The 27057-nt window shown below is 48.4% G+C and overlaps 3 protein-coding genes across 9 annotated transcripts in view; all 3 read right to left on the bottom strand.

Annotated features, from left to right (window-relative positions):
- LOC119456428 (sex peptide receptor) overlaps window positions 1–27057 on the bottom strand; it is a 441000-nt gene that overhangs the window by 270397 nt on the left and 143546 nt on the right. The gene's annotated exons all lie outside the window — the stretch shown is intronic.
- On the bottom strand, window positions 537–10611 carry LOC119457061 (neuropeptide-like protein 31). Its single transcript, XM_049669849.1, has 2 exons — window positions 10523–10611; window positions 537–1070 (listed from the first exon to the last, which is right to left on the bottom strand). Exons 1-2 carry the CDS (start codon window positions 10532–10534, stop codon window positions 750–752), a joined length of 333 nt encoding a protein of 110 aa, XP_049525806.1. The 5' UTR covers window positions 10535–10611; the 3' UTR covers window positions 537–749.
- LOC125946361 (neuropeptide-like protein 31) lies at window positions 24239–26315 on the bottom strand. The gene is made up of 2 exons (XM_049669195.1): window positions 26169–26315; window positions 24239–24646 (listed from the first exon to the last, which is right to left on the bottom strand). The coding sequence occupies exons 1-2, from the start codon at window positions 26178–26180 to the stop codon at window positions 24239–24241; spliced, it is 420 nt and encodes a 139-aa protein (XP_049525152.1). The 5' UTR covers window positions 26181–26315.

Below are 27057 nucleotides of genomic sequence, written 5' to 3'. Positions count from 1 at the left end.
GGGGGCTATAGCTAATCGTAATAGCAAGAGCAACGTGGGTGGATGCTGCTTGTTTCTCTCCTTCCCCCCTTTCTTCTCAAACACGGCTAACTACCCCTCCGCTCCTCCTTTGTTGATCCACCACTGTTGATCAACACATGCGAATGGCACTTCTGTCATCTTGTCTACTGTATCCGAGCAATAGCAATATCGGTGAATATAACGGGACACCTAAGCGGCGAATGTAGCCTTATTGTGTGCCATCCCTTATGATGAGCACGCATAGCAGAGTTAGGTCTTTAGTGAGTCTAACCCCTTTTCGCATCCCATTTTCTAGTCAACATTGAAAGGATAGGGAAAGACTGGAAGTTTAGCCAATGTAAGAACCGGTATGTGGCAACGGGAATAGGACAGGGAAAACTTAAGACTGAAAATGCGACTATATTACATTAGTAGAGGCCATACTTTTGCTGCTGCGTTGATATAAAGCTTTCTTTAAAAGTTTATGTTAAATTAAATCAGACAAAAATGTCAATGTTGTCGTCAGTTTCAGTAAACGACGGCAGAACATGAAACGACAGAAAACATATGTACGCTTTTATTTACAGATCACAATTTTTCCACCGTCTCCACTTGAAGATTAGCCAACAGAAACGTCGTCCATCAACTAAACTATTCCAATTTGATGACAACGTCATCATGAAGACGTGAAACCTTTTGTGAGCGTTGCACAAGTCATCTTCACACGGACCCTGCGCACAAGTGCTGCCTCAACCATGGTATCCGTGGCCGTAGCCATGTCCGTAGCCATGTCCGTATCCGTATCCACCATATCCGCCGTAACCTCCGTGACCATAGCCGCCATGGCCGTAACCGTACGATGGGTGGTGAATATGCGTTGAGTACGCAAACACGCGGCCTACAGGGTGGTAGCCGTAGCCACCGCCGTAGCCGCCGTAGCCACCGCCGTAGCCTCCATATCCGCCGTAGCCGCCACCATATCCTCCTCCGTATCCACCATAACCACCGTATCCGCCATACAGCCCTGCCGACACGACGGTAGCAAGGACTGCGATGCAGACCAGTGAAACCTGGGGAAGAGAAAGAAAAAAGTCACAAAAAGTCAAGGTATTAATAGTGCAACGTGTAAATTTACACTCCACTATAGACCAGCCTTATTTGGCTGCTTAGTACCAAGCTGAATGTTTATTAAAGAGAATGAACAGGGCTGATCGATATATGGCCAGATATTTGGCGCCGGGAGAGACGCTCAGACGGCCAGGTCTGCCAGGCAACATCATCACCACCACAATCAACACCACCTATAGCATAAGACGTCTGAGAATTTACCGACAGAATAAGCGCCCAGCGGCGTGTCGAAGCAAAAAATATTACCTTTCAAAGACTGCTAAACGTGCCTGCGGGGAATTCATTTGGGGAATCTGTTCAACGGGAATTCGATCAAGACATGCTTTTGTGTTCGCTGTGAGCGTATTACAGTTACAAATATTGTGTTTCCTTCTATAAAGGGTTAGATATGGCATTTTACAATGGCAGCTTCTAGTGTTGCTATTCTGGTTTTGTAGCACACATTTACAGGAACCATTTGAAAGCTGTCTTGCGTGATATTTAATTCCTATTCGGGCCGCGCAGTACTTACCACATTTTCACAAATATAAATCAAGTTCTTCTTAACTTTTTATCCTAAAAACGCGCCTCGCGTCTTATTCGTGTTGGGGACACAAATATAACGCGAGGTTCTTTTATGTATTTTTTTGTTTTTCAAATGCATTTTATTTTATATATTTCATGCTCCCCGTACGGAGCTGTGTTCGAACACACAGAATCTAACATGGTTTCTCCGTGTTCATGCAGTTCAGCCGTGGGTACTTCTGAAGCTGTCCAATAACCTTGGTGGTATGGAGCACAACGCCGTTGTCGCCGACAGTGACCTAAAATTGTCGCAGTTTCACCCGAAAGGCGAAGCATCAATTGCGATAGCAAATTAGTAGAAAGCTATATGGAGTAAGGATAGTAGTTTATCAGCTGTATAAACTTAGACATGCCGCAGCACCAGCAACGCACAGAACTGTTGTCGACACCGTCGGCATATTGTCCGCGTTCGCACCGAACGCGCGTGGCGTTGGTGACTGTTGCCGGTGCCTCTGGGGGCGGCTCTGAGGTTTTCGACGAGATCAGAATGGGACACTCGTCGAGCAGCGTCGGAAATCTTACCCACATTCTCGCCTCGCAACGTTTTTATATAAATACGCATTTGGTGCCACAGCTAAACGTCGCCTCCCCTCCCTCCCTCCCTCCCTCCCGTCCCCCCACGGCATTTCGCGCCACGGAAGAAGTCGGGCTTGCTCGGACGTACAACTCCGAGCCGTGGAGCGAGCCGAAGAGGTCGCCGTCACGCATCGCCTGGCGGCCATCTGGCCTTCCTGAGGAGCCCATGAATACAGTGTACTAGAATAGTTCTTCTAGTACACTGTACCCATGAACTAGCTCCCCACTCTGACGAATAAAGTTCTCTCTCTCTCTCTCTCTCTCTCTCTCTATCTTCTAGTACACTGTAGGCAGCACGGCGCAGAACGCGCGTTTGCTCTACGACGTGCGTTCACTCCCCGTGAAAGCGCGCGTCCCTCTCGTCCTTTCACTCGCACATACAGCGTCCGGAGCGGCGATGATTTCATTGCCCTTCACGTCATACGAAACCTCACGGCAACGGCGACGGCAACGGCAACAGCGACGGGGACGACGACGCCGACGGCAGAAATCCGCTTTGGAGTGCCCATATAATTGCTATCGAAATAAAATTTCAGCAGTGACAATGCCTGAATTGTGCATGCGCTCGTCCTTTCACTGTAATCCGTGACCGACGGCAGTTCGCATTAACGACGAATAAAGCGTCCTTCGGGAATCCGATTTTATACGTCGTTGCCTGTTTCCTTGCGGCATCACTTCGCGTTATAATCGCCTAAACGTAATATATATATATATATATATATATATATATATATATATATATATATATATATATATATATATCCTCGATCCCTCCTGCGCTTTCCTCGAGAAACGCCGCTCGTGCTGAGTGCTCGGACCTTCAAGCAACGGACGGCACAAACGGCTGGTGTCTGATAAACGCCTTTACAAGTGGTGGAAGGAAGTACAAGTAGGAAGGAGGACGACGAAGTTTTTCGTGCTCGGTTGGTGGTTTCTTCTGGTGCTGAAGTTTTTCTCTATTTATGTGCTTTTCGTGCATCAGTAACCAGCAACGACGTTTGTGCTGAACCCTGAGGACTCCTACTCTGCTGGGAGATCCTCCCCGCAGAGCTTGTCATGGAAGAGATGGCCATGGACTCGTCTTGTGGCCAGCTCAGACCGCCGGCGGCTCGGAAGAGACTCAGTTCTTCAGTAGGATCCGACGCTGCTGATTCTGAGCTTTCTGACTCAAGGTCGGAAGATTCAGATGTTTTCATACCTGCCAAGCACCGCCGTTCGAGACGGATGTCCCCGGCATCGTCCTCAAGCGAAGCAACCATCATATACGGCAGTATCGTGACTACGACAGTAGCCTTCATGCCCGTCGACGCGACGGTAAGCCTGAATGCTATCTCCCGACAGAAACTCAATGATTTCTTCTTCAAACTTGCTCCTGGACTAATCCAAGAAGTTCGCGTGAACCCCTGGAAAAATGTCATAGCCGTTGACACAACAGATGATAAGATGGTGCAAACTCTGCTTGGTTTGTCTGAAATTTGTGGTGTCCGCACGCGGCCCTACATACCACAGGGTGCGGATATTGCAGCTGGCGTCGTCTCTGATGTTGACTTGGATCTCAAAGACGACGTTTTTAAGAGCATGATCGTTTGCACACCACCTTGCAAAATAATTAGCGTTCGTAGGTTGGGCTCGTCAAAGTGTATGAAAATATTATTTGCCGGTGGAAAGCTGCCTAGTCACATAAAGGCTGGACTTGTGCGATATCCTGTTCGCCCCTTCGTACCACGGCCCTTACAATGCCATAAATGCCTTAAGATTGGTCATGTTCAGGGCTTTTGCACCAAAGATCTGGTCTGTGCCAAATGCGGTGGGAATCACCATGTAGATGCTTGCGAAAGTCAGACATATCAGTGCCCTAACTGTAAAGGTGAACATTTGGCAACGGATAAAGGATGTCCCTCATTGAAGGACGTACAAAAGGCACTAAAAGAGAAAGCCAAAAAGAAGGCAGCAGGAGATGCAAGTATGCGTCTCCGTAGTGCCGGTCCAGCGATTGGAAATGCCTCGACTAAGCAAAAAACAGTGCGTTCAAGGAATGCCGAACAAACAACGCATCGAAAAGAAGAGGGGCGGACCTTCAACCTCTCGGAGTCATCGTGGCCAGCGCTGCCATCGAAATCGTCGGAAAAAGTCACTACAAAGACAGCGACCACAGTGGAGAACACTGGAAACACCGTGCATAAACCGGTCACAGCCAACGACGAGGCGCAACTTGTCAATCTTCTGAAGATGCTTGTCACCGTCATCAGGTCTCTAATCGCCGGTCGTCAGACACCAGCAGCATCAGCAGCAGCGCAACTTTTGGAGGCCCTCGTTCCAGTCCTCGACGGCCTTAAATAGACGTGTTACTGGAAACAAGCTTATCAGTTGTCAGCAGCCTCGCCCCTTTGTGCTGCAATGGAATGTCAGGTCGCTGCGACCGCGACACGCTGATCTAGTTCTTCGACTCATCGCCATGAAGACTCCACCAGATGTTATAGCGCTTCAGGAAACTTACGTAAGGAAAGACGAATATCGACAGCCAGGCTTCATGGGTGTCCACAGTAACACTCGGTGCGCGGAACCAACCTGTGGCTCTTTCCAGTGTGTGGACACGACGCATACGCGCAATGCTTCAAAAGCATCAGTGTACGTACGTGCCTGACTTGGATTTCACGGTTCTTGACACTGATGACATCTGTGATGATGAGTTTGAGTTCACAGGTGTTACTGTGAGCCTCAAGGGTGTGACTACGACGGTGGCAAGCATTTACATCCGGCCTACACGTTCTTCAGATACCTCATTACTTGAGTGCTTAGTGTCTCGGTGTGGTGCGTCGTTTGTGTTATGCGGAGATTTTAATGCTCACCATCCGCGATGGTGTAGCCGCCCCCAAGACAATCGTGGCGCAGAAATGAACGAGCTTATTATCAGGAATGATCTGCAATTACTGAATGACGGTTCACCTACATTTATAGGTAGAGGAAAGGAGCATTCCACTATAGACCTTGCGATTTCAACGAGAGATGTGTGCTTAGCCTGGTCATGCGAAGCTGACCCGTGGGGCTCAGATCACCTGCCCATTTGGTTAACACCAACACATACTGCGGGCCGAGAGACTACCGTCTATACAGTGACAAACTGGGATAAGTTCCGTCAGCTTATCTCAGAGGCACCATCTCAAGACAGTCTGTTCAATCGGGTGAGTGAATGTTTACGACAAGCTACAATACAACGACGACGAAGTATCGGCAAACCAAACCCCGATCTTAAGCTTTTGCGGCTCCGCGCATGTCGACGCCGCGCTTATAGGCGGGCACAGCGCTCTAAACGACGCACCGACTGGACTCTGTATAACCGCATTGATGCAGCCATACGGCGGCATACAAAACAGCTTCGTCGCAAGAGCTGGGCCGCCTTATGTAGTTCGCTGCATACTGGAAGTGGTTTTGGAAATGTGTGGCGCATACTAAAGGCTCTCCGCACTCCCGAAATCTGCAAGAACCCTACGGCTGCTTTGTGCATAGCGACTGGCCATTCACCAAAAGTTCTAGCGGAGGCATTTGCAGACCTTTTCGGCTCTCCTATGTCCGGTGACACCACAAATTCCGACCTTTCTTCTTTGACAAGTCAGAGTACCATGACTGCTTTATACGGTCCAGCATGCCAGATGGACGAGGCAGACTTCACTCTTGAGGAGCTACGACACGCACTCAGCCTCTCCAAACGCCGCACTGCCCCAGGTGAAGACGGTGTGACGTATCAAGCATTACGGAACATTGATAACAGTTTTCATGACCGTATACTGGACGAGTATAATGAGGTATGGAGAACTGGTGTAATCCCTGCTGAGTGGAAATCGTCCGTGATAATACCAATTTTAAAGCCCGGGCGCCCTGCACGACACCTCAAGTCCTACCGGCCGATATCCCTAACATCAAATGTCATCAAGTTAATGGAGCGAATGGTCCTGTTTCGTCTAGAAGACAGGCTAGAGAAGTTAAATTTTTTCCCTGATGTGATGAGTGGTTTTCGTCGCCGCCGTTCAGCTCTGGACAGCATTTCAGACCTTGTCTCAACGCTTGAATGTGCTAAAGGAAACAAGCACTCCGCCTACATGCTCTTCCTAGACGTAAAGCAAGCTTTCGACTCGGTTCCGCATCAGGCGATTATTTTCGCTCTTGAAACCGCGGGAATTTCGGGTCGTCTGCTTCGCTTTGTGTGCAATTTCTTATCGGAGCGCCGGATGAAAGTGCGTGTTGGAGCAATAACAAGTGAATCCCGCACTGTTAAGTGCGGTGTCCCACAGGGCAGCGTTTTATCGCCGCTTCTGTTTAACACAGTACTCGCCGCGCTTCCAAGTCGCTTGCCTCGAGACAGTGACCTCCCTGTGAGCATAGCTATCTATGCAGATGATATTGCTCTGTGGATAAGCGGCCCTTCGCACCTTGGCCCGCGGCTTCGTGCAAGCTTGCAAAGAGCTCTGAACGCGACTTCGGAGTACTTGGGTGAAGTTGGCCTGCAGATGTCACCTGCAAAGTCGGCTGCAATAGCATACCACCCTAAACAGCGCGCTCGTCGAACAATGAGCCGACTGTACCTTGACGAAACGCCGATAAGCTGGGTGCGACAACACCGTTATTTGGGCTTAATTGTGGATGATCGCATCTCTTGGCGTCCTGCCATTAAATTCGTACGACACAAATCGCAGTCCATCCTTAAGTATGTGGCCGCCTTGACTGCTAGAGGTGCTGGCTGTGACCAAACAACGGCTCTGCAGGTGTACCAATCATCTGTACTCTCAGGCATGATGTATGCGCTTCCATTCCTGAACGTCCCACCTAGTTTGATGGCCCAACTGGAACGTGATCATCGCGTTGCCCTTCGAATAATGCTGGGATTACCTCGTGAGGCGCAATCAGTTCCATTACTCACTGAAGCTCATCATTTACCTCTAAGGCTACAAGCAGACCAGAGAGCTCTATTTCATATAGAGCGTCTGCACCGCGCATCGAATGGTCAAATGCTCCTTGATCGTCTGATTCACCGCCCGTTTTCTCGCATTGGAAAAATGGCAGCATTATTTATGAACATTACTGACATTTCTGAACATGATGCTTCAGTTACGCCTTCGCCGCCGCAAGACATCACCAAACACGTACTGCCCATTTACCTTACAATCCCTGACATACACAAAAAGTCTGATATGCCTGTTTCGGCTATATTCCAATTGGCTCAGTCGCACATGTTCGAGAAATTTCCAGATTACCTTCAAGTATTTACAGATGCATCTGTGCGCAGTGACGGTCAAGGCGCCTCTGCAGCTTTTTTCTGCCCTTCAACTGAAGCACGACGTATATTTCATATACCCCATCCAGCCTCGTCAACAACTGCGGAGCTAGCAGCAATTAATGTTGCACTGAAATACGTGCAAGAGGAGTTAACCACACCGCCGAAGATTGTCATATTTACGGACTCCCGCGCTGCGCTTAGCAGATTACAACGCAGTCAGGTTGATTGCCCAATTGTGCGCAGCATTACAGACTCTGCCAACAAAATTTTATCACGTGGGGTATCTCTCGTTGCTCAATGGATACCTTCGCACGTTGGGATCGCCGGAAATGAAGAGGCTGATCGACTGGCTTCAACTTGCACTCATAACGACTGCGCTTGCCCTGAAATTTTGTGCAAGCTTGATGACGCTCGCCTGCTGATTCGTCGCCACCTACTCAAGCAGCATCCAGACCAACGCGTCGCAAATGGAACGTTCCCGCCGCGTGTTCGCGGTCGAGGCTTGCCTCGTCGCGCTAGAGCGCAACTACTCAAGCTAAGGGTTGGCTGTGTTAATGTGCACGAACGTTTACACAGACAAGGACGGGTGACTAGTCCATCGTGTACGTCTTGCGGTGGCTGCGAGACACTTCAGCACCTGATTTTGGAATGTCCCGCTTTCAGTGCGCAACGCAAATCACTAGTGAGGGACTACCATCTCCTTGGCCTGCGGTGTACGACTCTGGACGAATGTTTATACCCCAGTGGTTGTGCGTCTCGACGTGATCAAGCTCATCGTGCTCTCCTTACTTTTGTAGAAACAACGAACTTAGGGGCACGTTTGTAACCCAGCAACTATTTCTTTTATTTTATATTCTTTAGTAGCTTGACCTACAGGGACGGGCCCTACTGTATGTTTTACTTTATTCGTTGAGATTTGTCATCTCGCTCTTCCTTTCCTCCTTCCTCCCCTCCTTCCTATCTTTCCTTCTGTGTTTCTCTCGTCCTTTCCGAAGAGTAGGCAGGCGTTGTGCCCCTTCTGGTGGCAGTTGCCAGCCTTTGCTTCTCGCTTTCTCTTTCCTGTGTATATGTTTTCAAATCAAATAATAATAATAATAAGTGGTGGAGAGTGCTTCTGCCTGCAGCGTAAATCCTGGAGCTTCGATCCCGTACCTTACGCTCAACCATGCCAGAAGACGCATCCCAGCAAGTGGCACCTACCCCATCCCAGCAAGCGGCTCCTCAGTCTGTCATGTGCTGTGGTGTGCCTCGCCACAGGGACACTGCCATTTTCAGCGACGCGGATGAAACCGACGTGGAGGATTGGCTGACAACGTATGAGAGTCTAAGCGCTCACAACAAATGGGACGACCCGGCAAAGCTCAGCAATGTGATCTTCTATCTCACGGGTAAGGCCAGTCTCAAGTACAGCAACCATGAGACCGATTTTACAACGTGGTCCATGTTCAAGACTTCTTTGGTGGCGGTGTTTGGTCGCACTGCGGTGCGCAAGCTGCGAGCAGAATCGTGTTTGCGCGAACGTGCACAGCAGTCGGGTGAATCATTTACCAGCTACATTGAATATGTTCTGGACTTGTGCAAAAGAGTCAACGCGATGATGTCGGAATCCAACAAAATACGAAATGTCATGAAAGGAATCGAAGACGATGCGTTCAACATGCTACTTGCGAAAAATCCTCAGTCCGTGTCAGACATCGTTACTCTCCGCCAAAGCTACGAGGAGCTACGAACGCAGCACTCGTTGACACGTCGCCCTTCATCGCGTAACGAACACATTGCTGGTTTGACCACCATCTCCGACCAGTCCACACTGCTTACAGAAATGAAAGCGTTCACTCGGGAAGAAGTTGCACGCCAGCTCTCCTTGCTGACCTTCGCTCAGCCGCCCCATGTGCAACATCCCGCAACGAATGTTATGCCCACGCTGCGTCGCGCGATCGAGCAGGAAATCGCCGAGGTCTTGCCAAACCCGCATCAACATCTTCTTGCGGCCGCTCCAATAAGCTACGCTGATGTCGTCGCGACGCCCCAGCAGGTCCCGACGGATGTACCTCTCAGCTACGCTGACGTCGTCGCGAGGACTCAACCACTCTCTCCCAGTGTGCCTCTCGGTTATGCCAACGTCGCGCTAGGCCCCGACCGCAGCCCGCCCTGCCGTCATACCAGCAGCCGCCCTATACTACGCGACCTCTTACATGGATGGCGTACTTCCGACAACCGGCCGATATGCTTTGCGTGCGGCTATGCTGGTCACATCGTGAGTTATTGTAATCGCGTTCAGCCGCCTAGCGCCGCACCAGCCGTGACAAGCCAGTTCAACCGTCCATATTCCGACCCCCATTTGGCTATGTCACCGACTTCGCGCCCGACGCACCCGATGCATATATATATATATATATATATATATATATATATATATAATTTTTTTTTCTGAAAGGCCGAAAGTGCCACTCGCGGTATTTACGTGCAAAAATGGTAAGTGTTCGTCACATCAGAAAATTTAGGCGCTGTGACACCTATTAGGGCAACTTGTGAATTAAATGATAAGTGAAAATTTGATAGGATCGCACATCAGCGCTAGCGTTAACAAGTCATTCTAATATATGACGAAGCCGGGATTAAATGTATATCTACGGCGAACCTCCACTAACTTCCCAGTGACAACACATCGCAGAGCAACAGTTTAGAACGCCAAAATGAAATATCGTGATTTTAGGAATGCGAGAGATCGCCACAATGAACAGCGCTGATAAACGTAAACAAGTAAAAACAAAAAAGTCGTGAATGGCATGGTGTCAGCATGACAAGTTTTCTTCTCTTTGTGTCAAGCCATTATCAATAATTAAAACAATTTAAAGCAAGAAGTGAGCTCAGTTTACACGTTCATAGATCTACACTATATGTATTTTACTACCCGTTCAGTATTTCTTCACCGGAGGTACTAGATAAGCGACTCAACAAGGCACTCGGTGAACGACTTACCATTGACTTCATGCTTTCTGTTAAAGATTCGGGTCTGACGACAACTGGCACTAAGAGAACTGTTGCAGGCACGTTTCTAACGGTACTGCTCGCCATATCCGGAGTGGAGGGCGCTTTTAAAGCATCGGGCTGACCGTTGGGCGCCGTGTAGCGGCCGATGACGGGCGATGGCGGAGAATGCAAAAGAAAAAAAAGTGAAAAAGGGGGTCACAACGGAACTCGTGCAATCCAAAAATCGAGGGGAGAGTGCGAGGTGCGCACCGTCGCGGAAACAATGGCTCAAGTAAAAACCGGGCGCCGATTGCCCCCAAGCGGGCCACACCTATGCTGTGCCAGTATTTCAGGATTGTTGCTCTTTCTCGACCCTGGGCGCTATTGGCACGCTTATGAAGGCGCTCTAAGCGGCCTTCGGAACACCAAAACGAGAATGGGCCGAGGAGGATAAAAGTTTTGTGCCGCTGTGTAGTCGGGGCTGTCCAGCCGTTCAACTGAGACGCTTAAGTGCGTTTATTTTTGCTAAACTGCCTTTCTTTATTTATTTTTTGCGAGAATGACGACAGGTACGTGTGATCGCGAAACGTTTTTTCCCTTTTACTTTTTCTCGAAATCGAAAATACCCCTCTGTTATTTCCTAGCCGCGAAGAGAAAGCGTCCGCTAAGCAGCGTGAGCCGCATTTAACGAGCGCCGTGTGCAGTTAAGCAGCGAGGTTTAATGAGCAAGCGAGCATACCTTTCGCTCCTTTCTGTGAAGCTGTACGGGTGTTCGAAACGTGGCGATTAGAAGAGTGAACTCCGTCGTGATTACGCGAACAGAAAATGGCAATTTGAAACTGTGTGAGACATCAGATGCATGGCTAATCCGCCATAGCACAGCTACAGACCTTGCACGAACACAAGAGTTCTTCAGTTCACAGAAATCAAGCCATCATCTGCGCCAGTTTTTATTGCGATAGCAACTATACTGACGCTCGAGGACCGGTTGCGCCGACGCCGTCAGTGCCGCCGCTGGTGTTGTCGTGTTGTCACGGTATTGATACGCATGCGCGCCCCGCGCGTGGGGGGCCAGGTCTCCAGAGACGTGCAGTGCGTTTGACGGCAAAAGCGACGAAGCCAAGCGCGCACACCGCCACGCTGCGCTCAATAGGTTCTGACGGAGCCATAGCATCATTCTGGCTTTCGCTGTTGACATGCGCGTGTACTGAGCAGCTGCGTGCAAACTATGCTGCAGTGCATACACTGGTCTGTGCGGAACAGGCAGTAAACGTCAAGGCAATTCTATCTGATCCTTTCCTTGGGCACCGACGGACGCCGATGGGTCCTTCGGTATCGTCTCATGCACCATCGAGATGCCCTGCCTCCTCCAGCGACATTGGTGGCGCTCCCCATCAGGCCAGCTTTTGAAATGCCTTCAGCGCAACGCTATACTAGAAAAGTACTGAAAGTCCCTAGCTATACAATATTATCGCCAGGGTCATTCAATACTTTTCTTATGGTAACGAAACTCCCGCGTAAAGCTATGGTAATCTTTTACACAATGTGCGCCATAAGTACTTTCGCAAGGTTTATGCCTAATATTTTTGTCCAGAACGAGAAAATTTGAGAAAATATTTTGTAAGGCATTTATCCGATATATTAGGAATGCAAGACGCCACATTCTATTCAATTTATCCGCTCTCGACCTTGATCACGGCCTTAAGGAGATCAGGGTACGATTCGATCTCGGACCGCAAGGCAACGGGAAGTTTTCTCCATGGTCGCTGCTGCGATGTTTTCAGGGTCACCATGCTGGTGCGCTAACGGGCGCGGGCCTCCTTTTCAAAGATATCCCCCACACACAAGTCCATTGAGTTTGGGTCAGGGTAGTTAACCGGCCAGTCTCCAGCTGGAAGAAAATGCGGCATGAGAGCGCGACACCAATGTTGGGGTGTTAATTTCCTCTTCGTCGTTGTTCTGGGGTGCCGTCGCGCTGCAATGTCCAAGAATACACGCCGAAGTGGGACTGGGATTAAAGCAGGGAATGAGGTTCTAGAATATCTTTAAGGTATGTGTGAGTGCCCATCTTCGCGCCTTTTGTAACAAAAAGAAAAGAAATTGCTTTTCCTCCGCAATCGACAAGCAGCTTCAGATAGACGCCATTTTTTTTATCTATCTAGAGCAGTCGATCGTCTTCCGCATAATTTGTTGATTGCCTGAGAGAGGGGAGTGGGGTTCTTTGACACACTCCTTAATTGGGTTCAAGCCTACCTGAATAATGGCAAGAAATTTGTTGAAATCGAAAGATAGGTCAAATAAATTACAGGTGTTATCACGTGTTCCACAAGGCTCCTTATTGAGACTCTTTTTGATTATATAAATGTAATTGATACCGCTGTTGAGGATTGTGTAACGGTAAAGTTTTTCGCTAATGATTGTATTCTCTAATTTCTTGTTAGCAACAATGCGTCCCAAGCTATATTAAATAATCGTCTGTAAACTCACGGATTCATGCCAACGTAAAGGAGTGCAGATTAATTTTACTAAGACTATGTCTATGCTATAACTGCTAAAAAGACCCCGCTTCTTTACACTTATTGTATTAGTGGCCAGAAAACAAAGCCAGTTTCTTACGTAACCTACTTGGGCATAACAATGACCAATAAACTTAAGTGGGATATGCATATCAATACCACGTGCACAAAGAAGGCCTATAAGAAACTGTGTTTTCTGCGATGGAAACTAAAAAGCTATCCTTTAAATGTTAAGCTTGAGAAATATCGCACCCGTGTTCGCCCATTCCTTGAGTACGCTGTTATCGTGTGGGATCCGTGTTAATTCAAAGATATTGTGAGGATTGAGCGCATACAGCTCCTTGGACGTAGGTAAATTTTATCGAATTACCGAGCTACATCGTCAGTTTCTGATACGCTGCGGTCACTGCCGCTTCAGCTATTGCAAGTGCGGCGGCATATAGCGAAACTAAAGTTCTTGTATCTCCTATAGCATTCTAAAACAGGTCTGGAACGGAATAAATATTTGGCCGCTCCACCAAAACGGTCGTCACGGCTAAATAATGGCACGTTTGTACGTCCGTTTCTTGCCAGGACAAAACTTCCTTAAAAATCATTTTTCCCCGCACCGTTCAGCTATGGAATTCGCTACCTGTGTGTGCTGTTAAATGCAATAATGTCTACTTGCTTGATAAGTGCTTAGAAATGTTCTTTGCGTAACCTCTCTTGCTTGGGCAGCGTAGCTGCCTGCAGTGCTGTAAAATACACAAATAAATAAATAAATAAATAAATAAATAAATAAATAAATAAATAAATAAATAAATAAATAAATAAATAAATAAATAAATAAATAAATAAATAAATAAATAAATAAGAACGCCTGGACTTAGGCAGCAGGATTGCCAACAGCATCGCGTGCCGCAGAGGCTCGAGCTTAGAGATTGTGCTCGGTGAAACGCTCGACCCGTCATCGCCCCTCGTCTATAATAAACCTCCTTTATATCTGGTGGAGGTGCGGGGTACTCTCCTCAACTCTACCATCCTGTAACTCCACTCGCGGACGCTACCTTCCACCATGCCAGACGCCGAACCGCAGATGCTCCCGTCGCCACCCGTTCTCTGCGCTGGCAATTATTCGCCAGTGGGATCCTACCATCTTCAGCGAGACCGACGAAAACGACGTTGAAGATTGGCCAAGGTAGATGCACCTGGTAGCGAAGCTTCCATAGAAGCCCATACGTTCAAAACATGACGGCTTATCAGCGGTTCATGGGGCTAGCGCCATCTGTGTGAGGGGGGAACACTTCTGGTGGAAGAAAAAAATAATTTGACGTCATATCCATTGAAAACAGAAGTGTCGTCATTTTGTTATCATAGGCGCGAAATTTGTTTTCGGAAGACTGCCATTAGAGCTATATATTTACATGCCCCGTCATTCGACTTGATGGGCGTTCCGAGCTTTCAGCGCGGAAAGCGATGCAGGAAAAGGTCAGCCGTACGGGTGTCGAAATCGCATCGCTGCACAGAACATACTTTCTTTGGACGCTGGCGAACACTTTTGGCGTAGATTGCGTAGAGTGCTCCTTTCGTCGGACGCCAAGCCCGTCGGCCAGTGCTGTCGCACAAAAACAACTAAAGTAAACAAGTATCTGACGGTCGCAACTCACTACTTTTAACTGCACAGGTTAAGAAACAATAAAACTACCGGCGTCACCTAATTCAGACATACGTCGACATGCAACACAACACATGTGAGCGGCGGCGTATTGTAACAGGGGAGCTTTACGAGCGCGTCTTTCCACGCACTCCAAGAGCTGCATTGCACTGCAAGTGATAGCGGCGTCAACGCCCGCCGTTATCGATGGGAGCTCTCACGGTGGGCGCTGAAAAAAAAAGTATTTTTTGATAATGATCAAGTAAAATAAAGTTGTATCTTCTTTCTCGCCATGCGTGTATAAAATGAATTAGAAATTTTATTTTCCTTAAATGAATCTAACTGGGTCTCGCTTTAATTTTTAAAAAAACGCTTTTTTCTTTCCCAGTGTTTATTCGCTCCAAACATAGTCGCACTTCAATCACTGCTCCCATAACCACCCTTGCTGGTGTCGGTGACAATTGGTTCTGAACCGCTTTTCGCCCGAAGCTTCGCGACCTATGTGGATCGACCTTGGATTGGCTTGCGTCCTACGAGCGAGTAAGCGCTCATAACAAATGGGATGACTCGACCAAGCTAACCGACGTCGCTTTCTATCTCGCGGGCGTGGCCAATGTCTGGTTCAAGAGCCATGAGGCGGATTTCCGAACGTGGTCTACGTTGAAAACAGCCTTTACCGAGGTATTTAACCGTCCCGCCGACCGCAAACTTCGAGCTGAGCAGCGCTTGCGCACACGCGCGCAGGACACAGGTGAAACATTCACCAGTTACATCGAAGACGTTGTCGATCTGTGCAAACGCGTCAATGACACCATGTCGGAAGCGGACCGAATTAAGCACATCATGAAAGGCATTGATGATGATGCGTTCCAAATGCTCCTGGCCAAGAACCCGAACACTGTTGCCGACGTTATTACCCTCTGTCAGAGCTACGACGAACTACGAAAGCAGCGAGCTTTAATGAGGCCTTCTCCTGCAACCGATGCGCCCATCTCCTGCCTGGCCATTGGTTCCGACCAGGCGTCGCTGCTCACGCAGATCAAAAGCCTTTTTCCGCGAAGAAGTCGCGCGGCAGCTGTCCCTGGTACCCTTCACCTAGGTGCCTGCCAGTCCTTTGCCTTCCACTCTGCACAATGTCATTCAAAAGGAAGTCACTGGAGCACTGCCGGTTGCTCCTCAGCAGCCGCTTGTGGCCGCTCCGCTCACTTATGCTGGAAAATCCCTATATAAGAAAAGTAGCGCCATCTACTCTTTCCTCCGCCGCCTCCTCTACTAAAGCGCTTGCTTTTATTGCGATAGCAATTATATGGACACTTGAACCGGATTTCTGCCGTCGGCGTCGTCGTCGCCGTCGTCGTCGCCGTCGCCGTCGCCGTGAGGTTCCCTATAGATAAAATCTTCGCCGCGCGCCGTATGCCCGAGAGGAAGCGTGCGGAGACGCGCGCTATCACGAACGCACTCACTCAATCTCCCACGCGCAAGCAAGGAAGCAGGAAGCCGCGCCGGAGGGAGCAAGGGGGGGGGGGGGGGGGGGGGGGGGGGGGGGGGGGGCGCACTTCTCTGCCAACAACCGCGCTCGTCGCTCGCTCGCACCGTCTCTTATCTCCACACGGCTCTGACCTTTAAGTGCATTCGCGGCTCAGTTTCCGTTGAAGCGATACCTTCGACCGCACGGGCGAAGGTACGTGCTCCAGCGAACGTCGCTGGAGGTACCTCCAGCTGCGCTCCAGCGTATGCTCCAGAGAACGTGCTGCCAGCGTTTTGACAGTCGTTGTCTGCTGTCATTCAGTGTGATCTCTTCGTGTTTGTGCGCGCTCACACCACGCTTGTTCATTCAGTTCGTAATAGTCGGGCCACATTTTCCAACGCACGCTACACACGCAATGCTGCCCGGATCGGCAGTGCAGCGCTACAGGTGTGTCCCTTCGCACGCGCTGCCCACGGGAAGCGCTTCTCATCAACACCACCGTTTCACACGCGCCTTCTCGTGGTCATCGAGTCTCTCTTCATGTCGGTCTACTTACGCCGCAGCACACTGCTTACTTAATCAGCTCATGTTTACTACAATTCATATTGCTACCAAAGCCGCTCACCTTACTTCGTATGACATTGCTGTGTTGTTATCGCATTCATTGCTTCGCCCTTAGGGCGAAACTGTGACATTTTTTTCTTTCCTTTTTGCTTGCGAAAGCCAAGTCGACGGTGGCGCACCTAGAAAGTCTACGTTGAAGCTTTCAGGCCGGGCGCGCGCCGCCGCCGCCGCCGGCGTCTGCGGCTGCGCAGAGGACTTTCAACATGGCTCTCAGGCGGAAAAAAGAAAATATAAAGAAGTGAAAAGCGCGCGCTATTATCGTCCAATCGGAGATACAGGAGAGAGAGAAGCTGCGTTTATCAAAGGATGGCGGTACTTTTCTTATATAGGTATTTTATCATGCTGCGGTAGCGGCCAGGCCACGCCACGAGCCGGTACCAGCTTTTCAGCATCCTATGCGCCGTAGTACTCTCCCGTCTGCTGGGTCGGCCCTCCTGTTGCCAACCCGTGGCGCACGCACGACAATCGACCTATATTCTTTGCAGGTAGATATCCCGGACACGTCGCAAGGTTCTGCCGCCATGTGCAAATGATCGGCAATGATCTACAGGCGCCTCGTTACCCGGTCGAGTTCAATGCTTGCTACGCACCATCCGACCCACCGCCAACTCGTACTCCGACTGATCTTCCTCGCTTCGACCATCGCCGCTCGCCATCCCCGCGTCGCCGGTCACTTTCACCGATGCGTCGGCGGCCCGTATCTAACGACGAGTGAAACTAGACGACGCAGTTTCCGAGGCAGGACCTGCGCCAGTTTCGAAATGCCCAAGTCCTCGTTCCTTACCTGTTAACGTTATTGACGTGTTCGTCGCAGGCTTCAATGCCACAAGTGCTTCAGGATTGGACATGTAAAGGGCGCCTGTGCAAAATCTACAGTGTGCCCTCGGTGCGCGGAGTCGCACACTGCAGACGTCTGCCGCGCAACCAATATTAGATGTGGCAACTGTAACGGTTCTCATGATGCTACATCTAAAACTGCCCACGGATAAAAAAAATTACTATCCTGAAACAGATGGTTAGGGACAGCTCATCTCACAGCGAAGCTTCTGAAAAATCTGGCGTCGACGTCGTCCTCGACGGAAACGTACAACGCGAGGTGCAGTTCATGCACAGATTGTGCCAACGAGGTCAGCTTCAAGTACAAGCAGACCTGAGATCACAAGGAGGCATCCAACGGAAAATCCTTCCCTTGTAAAAGACTGCCCAGCGCTCCCGAGCACTCAGCCTTCCAAGGCGCCTACACGTTTGATGCCTCCATCGAAGCAAACTTCAGTTGATGTTCTGCCAACAGTAGACCGCCAAATCATTCTGATGTTGCGGTCCATAATTGATGCATCAGAGTAATGCTGACCAGCATGGAAACTCCATCCGCTCGAAGGGGACTACAAGTGCTGGACTCGCTGAGCCCAGTCCTAGCAACCCTCGAGTGAACCATGGCTGACAACACCAGTCATTTCGTAAGGAGGTCAGAGAAGCATAGATTATTCAGTGGAACGCCAAAGGTCTAAGATCTCGCATTGCTATTTTCGCCAGTTTGTACATGCTAACCGATTTCCAATCATCGTTATCTGCGCACCAAATTTAACACACCCTATCAGACCATCCGGCTACCAGTCAATTACATCCTCAAATAACAACGGAAAAAGCAAGGTAGTCGTCTTTATTCGCCGTGAGCTTACGTCATCCAGCCTGTGCAACCTAATGACGACAAGCAGTATGTCTGCTTAACCGTCAAAAATAGAAAGCTCACCTTTACACTTGTTGGCGCGTACCTATCTCCATCAAGCCTGTTTGACACCAAAAGACTAGAAGACACAATAAAAGCGCCTCCTGGTCCTTGCATTATCACCGGGGACTTTAACGCCCATCACACCATTTGGGGCAGTTCAAAAGTCAACGCAACCGGACGAAGACTCGCTTCATTTTTCTCCAATCATGACCTCTTGCTGCTGAATGACGCTAGTCCTACGTTCCTATGGGGCACAGTGTACAGCAGCTGCCTGGACTTGACCTTTGTATCACGCCGCTTTGCCAAGCGTGTTAAGTGGTTTTTGGACATAGAGACACATAGCAGCGATCACATCCCCACGGCATGTCTAATACTCACCGCCAAACACACTACGAATAATTGATTGGACTGTGTTTAGAAACCACCTGGAGGACGCTTGTCAGAAAGGTCTCTTATCTGAACTGCAGGAAACTATTAAAGAAGTGGCGCAGACCGATATGTGCACGCTCATGTGCTCATCGAAGTACTCGCAATTCGACCTGGAGATGGAGCGACTTCGTGCTATTCATCATCGCGCCGAACGAAGATACCGACGCACGAAGTCCATTCGCGACCTAAGGACAGCCCGGCGCACTCAAAAGGAGATGCAACGCCGCATAGATAAACTGGAATCCCTGCGATGGACAAAGTATTGTGAGTCCCTTGACCCCGCAAGCCACTGTCTCAAATATGGAGAACTGCGAGAGGCCTACGGTCTGTTCCGGAACAACGCTTTCCATTCAAGGCACTAGCACTTTTCCAAAGCCGACAAGACCTCGACGTAGCGGAAGATTTCTGTGCCATGATTACAGGCCAGGCAGCGGGATCAAGTTCCCCTTACCTTTGATTAAGTTCCGGACACACGGGACTCACGCATGGATCTGCCGTTCACCACTCAAGTACTCGACGCGGCACTTGCCCTATGTAATCGTTCGTCGTCACCTCGACCAGATGGCATTTGTTACCGTACCTTGTGCCAATTCGGTGAACTAGCGCGAAGTGCCCTGCTGAACATCTTCAGTGAGTCCTGGGAGAATGGAAACTTTACTCAAGAATGGAAGATCAGCCGCCTGGTACCACTCCTCAAACCTGGCAAGTCTCTTCTAGAGATTACTTCCTACCGCCCAATCGCGCTGGCTAGTTGCATTGGGAAGGTGATGAAACGAATGATCCTCGCCAGACTTGAATGGTACCCGGAACGCTATGAAGTTTCCCCTGACGCAATGGCTGGCTTTCGACGTCTTGACAACGTCATCGATTTGGTTACTTACGTTCAACATCAAAAGACGTGTAAGCGATTATGTGTCGCCATGTTCCTCGATATCAAAGGAGCATATGACAATGTTCTTCATGAGGCTGTACTAGAGGCTCTGGAAATGGTTGGCCTCGGCGGTCGGCTTTGTCGTTGGACACGCAGTTATTTACATACGCGGTCTCTATTTGTAAATACTGAAGATGGCCCAACTTCTCAACACTATACACACCGTGGAGTACCACAGGGTGGTGTGTTGAGCCCAACACTCTTAAGCCTTGTGATGATTGCTCTCGTAGAATGCCTACCAAATACGGTAAAGTTGTCAATATATGCGGATGGAATATGCGTCTGGGCATCTGGCGTGACGCGTCCTCAAGTACTTGCAAGGCTCCAAAAATCGGCGGCGTTGATAACGACATACTTTAGGGAACAAGGCCTCAAGATTTCCCAGAAAAATGCACATTGGTCGCATTTAGCCGGAAACGAATAACACCATACACCATATCCATCGATGGACAAAATACCTCTTACATCAGAACGCACAGGTTCTTGGGGGTAATCATCGATCGTGACCTCTGTTGTAGTCCCCATGTCACCTACCTAAAGAAGCGCCTGACAGCCATCTCTCTTTAAGATTCGCGGAGGAAAATCCTGGGGTACTTCAGTACACGCGATGATGCAACTCTACAGGACGCTGTTTCTCGGGTATCCGAGGTACAGCTTGGCAGCGCTGATCAATACCTGTAGAACTAACATCCGTACAATCGAAAGTGCTCAGGCAAAGGCACTTAGGGTCTGTCTAGGGTTGCCACGATGTGCATCAACATCAGAAACCATTGCAATTGCACATGACTACCCTGCCAAGATTCACATTATTATGGAAGCGCTCAGAGCACACGTCAGGCACCTTGCTCGTACCCCTTCCCACTATCTAGCCTCACTGTCAGAAGACCGACCACGTGCCTCTTTTTGTCAGACGATACTGCCTTATCGTATATATCTTCCATCAGGTTACACAGCTGCATTCTGCATGTGTGTGAATTCTCGCGTGCTGTTAAAGATCGAAAACATTCGCAGGAACCTCGTCGCCGTTACCAGTATAGACCAAGGCGTCGGTGGCCCCCGGCAACTTGTCAAAACGTGTTGAAATTCCACATTCACAGACATCTGTTAAGATGACAATTCGGGATTCTAACCACCACGAGGCATCTTCAAGGGCGTGAAACACCACAGATAAAAGCCCCAAGGAAACATCGTACGCTCAGAATCGCTGTAAACGTGATTGTTGTCCGAATGTTTGGCGCATACGGACAGCCGAAATGCAACACAGTAGTAGTGTAAAACTTTATGTTCTGAATGCACACTGCTGTCTTTTCAGCAGCTGTCTTTCAACAATGTGCCATGGCTGTGCTTCCATGCACTTAGAAAAAAATTACATGTTCATGACTCAGGAGGCTTGGATGAATATATCCTGCAGGCAAAAATTCGGAGGACGCTTAAACTTCGCCTTTGTGAGTAGAATGCGATAGCATTCAAAGATCACCTGACTGCTTCTCACGCTTCCCGGCAACTACAGATTATGTAACCGTGAAACGCTGGCGGCGAACGCTATGCACAAGGCGAGCTTTCTGTTAGAAACGCGCGGCCTCTTGAGTGGGGCCGATCTTTTGCTAGTGTTTCGCACTTTTATTATTTCAGTCAGAGAAGATTTAACATAAAAGGCATGCGCTGTCGGTGTTTTGTTTCGTGACGTTTGTTTGTGGGCTGTCATTCTCAAAATTCCGAGGAATAACTTTGTAATGAATGTAACACAAGGTGTGAGCAACTATGGTGATAGAAGGACTTTAGTCCCGTATATAATATGTACGACAATTTTCGCTCAGGGCACGCGAACGTCGACTACGGCGTCGACGCCGACACCGGATTCTCAGCGCCGCAGGGTCAGGGCCTGTGCGCGAGAGCACGGCTGCACTCGCTGCAATGACTGCAGGAGACGTGAGCGGCTGCGGATCCCGCGCGCAACTGTGTGGTCACGTGGGTCGCGCTTATATCTTTCCGATAAGTTGTGCTATGTTAGTTAAGACGGTAGAAGAAAGGCTTGACACCGGTTACACGAGATGCATTCTTCGCGGGTGGTTGCAAGTGAAACAGAAGACGGAGCGCGTTCCTTGAAAATTAACATAATGCCTTACCGGCGGCCGCTTGAGTGTGCGCGCCACTTTCTGAAGTCATTCCTTCACGTTCCTCCTTCCAGAAGCGCTTGGATGTAAAGTGTATGGAAGCATCAAATAGTCAGCAGTCGAGATAAGCAAGATACGTTTGGAGTACTAGTGGAAAGAAAACGCTGGAAATACATTGACACGACCGGATCCTTTACAGGCTCACGTAGCGATACAAAGTAAAGAAGTTTTGAGGAAGAGAAAACATATTAAGAAGATGTATACAAAGTGGTAGAGTAAAAAGTATGTATAGCATACCTGATCAACTCGAGCAGGCTAGGTGACTATTCGCCACCGCCCCGTTTCAGAAAAAAATGCCAAATAATAATCATCATCATCATCAGCAGCAGCAGCAGTCGTCTATTGTGATCGTGAACAGGTCTAAATGCAGCAATGATCTTGGCAAACATTATTATGCATTGCGAGTTTTGAATAATGTGAGCTGCAGGTCAAGGAACAAACATTCAATGAGCTGAATTTCTGATCTTATTCTGGCTATTCCGAGCTTGTTCGCACTTGCTAATGTTTTTTTTTTCTCTTGTAAGCGGTAATCTCTTTATTTTAATGAAGGTCTCTATTTTGCGGTTTCTTCATCCGCACTTCGGTAGCCATTACAGCTTCGACGCGATGAGCGCTCGTCTAGCCTCTCTACGGTTTTAATCAGCTTAAGCTGTGCTATTTTTGTCGGCAAAAGGCGTCGCGGCCAACCTATTAAATAAATTTCATTATCTTCGGACCATTTTCAACACCGGGAAGCTCTCTTTCTGCAACAAAGTTCCTTTCAACATTCTTGTTATTGTACCCAAGCTCGCTACTTCGTCCTTTTCCTTATTTTGGCTGCCGCACATGCAGTGAAGTTTGTGAAAAGCACTCCGTACCGAAACTCAAGTATTCTTTTCATAAATATGCATTTCAACCCCCATTGGAACTAAATGAACTCTAATATCGCGTGTCTTGAGTAAGAAGGATCCAATAGTATGCAAATATTCATGGGCCCCTTTAGAAGACTGCGAATGCACATAAGTCGTAGAGTAGACTTGGCGTTGCTAGAAATATTTCCATACGTTGCATGTCAGCGCTAATGTTAGGACACTTTTATATTGTCTGCGCCGCCTTTTTCTGGATGTGGTGCAGTCGGATCACTTCTTCTTCTTTATGTTTGCGGATTGAGTATATTCCTAAGAACATCCTTTCTATCTCTCTTTATTATGGACAGACTCCCATAGACTTCAACAATAATCAAACTGTATTTCTAGAATTATTAAATTGGAGTATTTACTCGCTAACTTCATTCGACTAAGTAGGCGCCGTGTGCTCATGAGCAAACTATATGTTGGATATGAAGCTTCCATTCAACTTTGACTATAACAAGAATTTGAGTTAAAGCAACAGACTTGTTTACGGTTGGCAGTGGGGATCTTCAGATGGGGTTCACACGGGATCTCTGCCTTCTTGAAGCCCTGTATACTTTGGTGGAGTGGCCCACGAGTTCTTTAGACGCAAACATTTCTTGACATAAAAGAGGCAAAAACTGTTCGAAATGTGCTAGATAGTAGTATTGTGATTTGGTAGTTCACGAAATGGTAATTCAAATGGAACGATTGCTCAAAAAAAAAAACTATCCGGAGATACAGAATATTTGAATTTTATACCACCATACAAATAAAAGTTCTTGTTACATGCCGGAGTCGTTATCACTTCATTACTTTTAATACTTACATGTGTTTGACCAAGAAAAAGTGCCGGGTATTTTCGCTATTGAATAACTTAATCAAATAGTCTAAGAAGGAGTGAACCGACCCAGGACGGAAACTACAACGTATGACTCCCGCATTTCAAGTTTTCGGCAATTTGTTATGCCAGAGCGCACACGCGAGCAACAGTGGTATTCCGCAATTCACGTGCGGAGCACTTTTTCATCAATTTCTTCTTTTTCTGTTCTCAGCAGTAGTGTTAAAACAGCGACTTGATTGTGTCAAAACACCATGCGATTGAAGCTCGTTCGTCTTTCGCCAAAAGCTCCAAATGCCAGTAGTCAAGAAAATCCCTTTTTTTTATTTTTCATGTATATACACAAATCACATTTTGTTCTTTTCTGTATTTCCTGCGCGAGGAAGGATGTATTGCCCAGAGAAGCGTGACTCCGCAAATTACAGATCACTCAAGGAAACGGCAACGCAGAGCTGCGACGAGTGAGCGGCAAGACAATCGATCCTATGCGCAGCGCATTCCGTTGGTTCTTTCAGCCGTGGTATCCGTGGCCATGACCGTGGCCATGTCCATAGCCGTAACCAAGACCCCGTCCGTAGCCGCCGTATCCACCGTATCCTCCGTAGCCACCGTATCCTCCGTATCCACCGTGTCCTCCGTATCCACCGTAGCCGCCATACGATGACGGGTGCTGAATGTGGGTGGAGTAAGAGAACGCTCGGCCAGCAGGGTAGCCGCCGTAGCCACCACCGTATCCACCGTAGCCTCCACCGTATCCACCGTAGCCTCCACCGTATCCTCCATAGCCGCCTCCGTAGCCGCCTCCGTGTCCACCGTAGCCGCCTCCGTACCCTCCGTAGCCGCCGTAACCTCCGTAACCACCACCGAGGAAGCCAGCCGACGCTACGGCCGCCATAACGGCGAGGGAGACCAACGTGATCTGATTGAAAAAAAAAAGGGAAGTGTAAGTCAGCATGGTAACTGAACGACTGTACCTGAAGAGCACACACAAGATACAAGAAAACAAGTTCTTCGTGAAATTTGAAATTCGACGAATAATACATAGGTTTCAACGCTGTTTCTCACTCATATACGACACTTCGGACCGCATAAAAGTGTGAGAGCTTCTAGAAGACAAATCCAACATTTCTCGGCAGAGGACCTCTGTACTGACCAAGAGTAGCCGACGCATGATGCAGTACAAATTACTCTCATTATTCTTAAACAGTTTGGCTTGTTTTTATGAGAAACCCTTTATAAGTATGGGTTTCCTTTGTAGCTTCGGGCTACAATGCGGGTGGATGACAATTTTTCCCTTTCATGTACTTCACTCCGCATTACGTGCTTCCGCAGAATTGATCTCCCAGTGCATATAAATGTTCGCTTGGTTTAGTTTCATTTTTCTTGACTGCCTATACTCTATAGCCTCAGTAAGACGTTTGATTCACTTCGTATAAATTCGGCAAGCTTTAGCATCTTTACAGCAATGGCCTCACTGATTGTGCCTTATGCCTTTTCATGGTTTAGTTTAACTATTGCGATGAGCGACAGGAAATATCCCCACAAAGTAAAATAAAAAACTAGAACCTTCTCCCGAAGCTTACAGCTGTATAAAGGCGCGAATATGTGTTAGTACAGAATAGTGTACTCCATTGGTCAAGCCTGAAAAAAGTTGAGGCAACATCAACGTCACACTTATTAAAACAAAGGTCGCATTATATATATATATATATATATATATATATATATGATTGCATTTTTGGGTGTGGTAGCAATTTTACATATTCAGCGATACTCGATAGCCGCTGACATCTTCATGCCTCAATAATTTTGGAATGATTTCTTGAGAGGCTCGGCGTTCTGTCCAAGCGAAACCTGCCATACGCGAGCAACAAGGAACGCTTCTTTGCAAATATTGTTCTTGATTCTTTGAAGTACTTAAAAGCTATGGTAGGTTACCACTGGTATAATTTGAAAAAGAAACCTGAAAAACAAAGCGTACCAGTGATGTCATGGGTGTAGGCCGTAGGCTCATGTTCACGGATCTTTGATGCTCACTTATGAGGTGGCAGAAGTGCTTACCGCATCAGAGAGGTCTCCATAACAGGGTAAAATGCCGTCCATATCCCGAGCTATCACATAGAAAGAACGGAAGTTTCACTATTTGCCTGAGCTGACTCACTTAATCCTCCCTCTGCAGTTATCTGTTAGCTATCTCACTCTCCGTCTGATCGGCCTTAAAAACCCTCACGTGTCACTGTACTTCGATGCTAAACATTCCCTGGGTGGCGCCTAAGGTGGTTTGTTACAACTTCCAACGCACTCAAACTGAGGACCGGTGGGAATTCTGTGGCCCGTGATGTGCCTTTCACGAGCTTGAAAACGCACCGCTCCATTTTGATGTCATCAATCACCGAGAATACAAACTGTGCCATTTCACTGTCAGCGGATCCCCGACTCACCATCGACTTCATCTTTCCGGCGCTGTGCTGAGAGCGGTTCGCTGCAGGGCTCGGGGACGAAAGCACGGTTCGCAATGCACGCCATGTTGGTGTGGTGCGCGCTTTTAAGGCGCGCCCCGGACCGTCCGGGGCCTCTTCGTGCGTGGCAGTGTGTGCAAAGAAAGTACGAAAAAAAGAGGTCACAACGGAACTCGTGCGAGCCACAAGTAGGTGGTCGGAGTGAAAGGTAAGGGAGTAGAGGAAAAGGGGTTGCTCGTCGCGGAAACAATGGCACGCCGCAACAGGGCGCCGATCGCCTCGCGCTGACCACACCTACGCTTCTGTTTGTGCCTTGCTGTTTCTTGTATTCTCTCTCGTTCCCAGGGGTGGTATTGACGGTCGGCGCAAGCCCTCGGCGGCCTTCGAACGACAAAAATTGGTGCGCACGGGAGAGTGAGTCTTTGCGGTGGTCCTCGTATGCAGCTGCCGATTCAGCGTCCAGGTCGAGCAACCATCTCGTCTCTCTCTCCTGCCAGTGTGGTTCTCTCCGTTTTCCATCTGAAGATTATGCAGATTCTTGTCTCCATTGCAAGAGGCCTAATTCGACAGAGAATTGCGGTTCCGGGGTGAGCTCGCACTCCGTGCCTCCTCAGAGAAAGCCAAATTTACAGAACGTCATGTTATCGCAATGTTGTGCTTTATGCATGATCTACTTTTGAAGACGCAAGCAATGCTCTCACGCTTTAAGTGTCATTTTCTTCTTTCATGAGCCTAAGCAGAAATTATCCGATGACAATGCTTCGTACGTGCGAGTAAAGTACGCTTTTTGGGAACATCAATCTAGTATTATCTTACAAGCCAATATTGGTTTAAATAAGTGCATTCTCCTTAACTAACGGAAGGGCATGCC

This window comes from Dermacentor silvarum, chromosome 6, assembly GCF_013339745.2.
Source record: "Dermacentor silvarum isolate Dsil-2018 chromosome 6, BIME_Dsil_1.4, whole genome shotgun sequence".
Classification (NCBI taxonomy): Eukaryota; Metazoa; Arthropoda; class Arachnida; order Ixodida; family Ixodidae; genus Dermacentor; species Dermacentor silvarum.
Note: the sequence above shows the minus strand (reverse complement) of the source record. Positions and strands in the feature narration are given on the sequence as shown.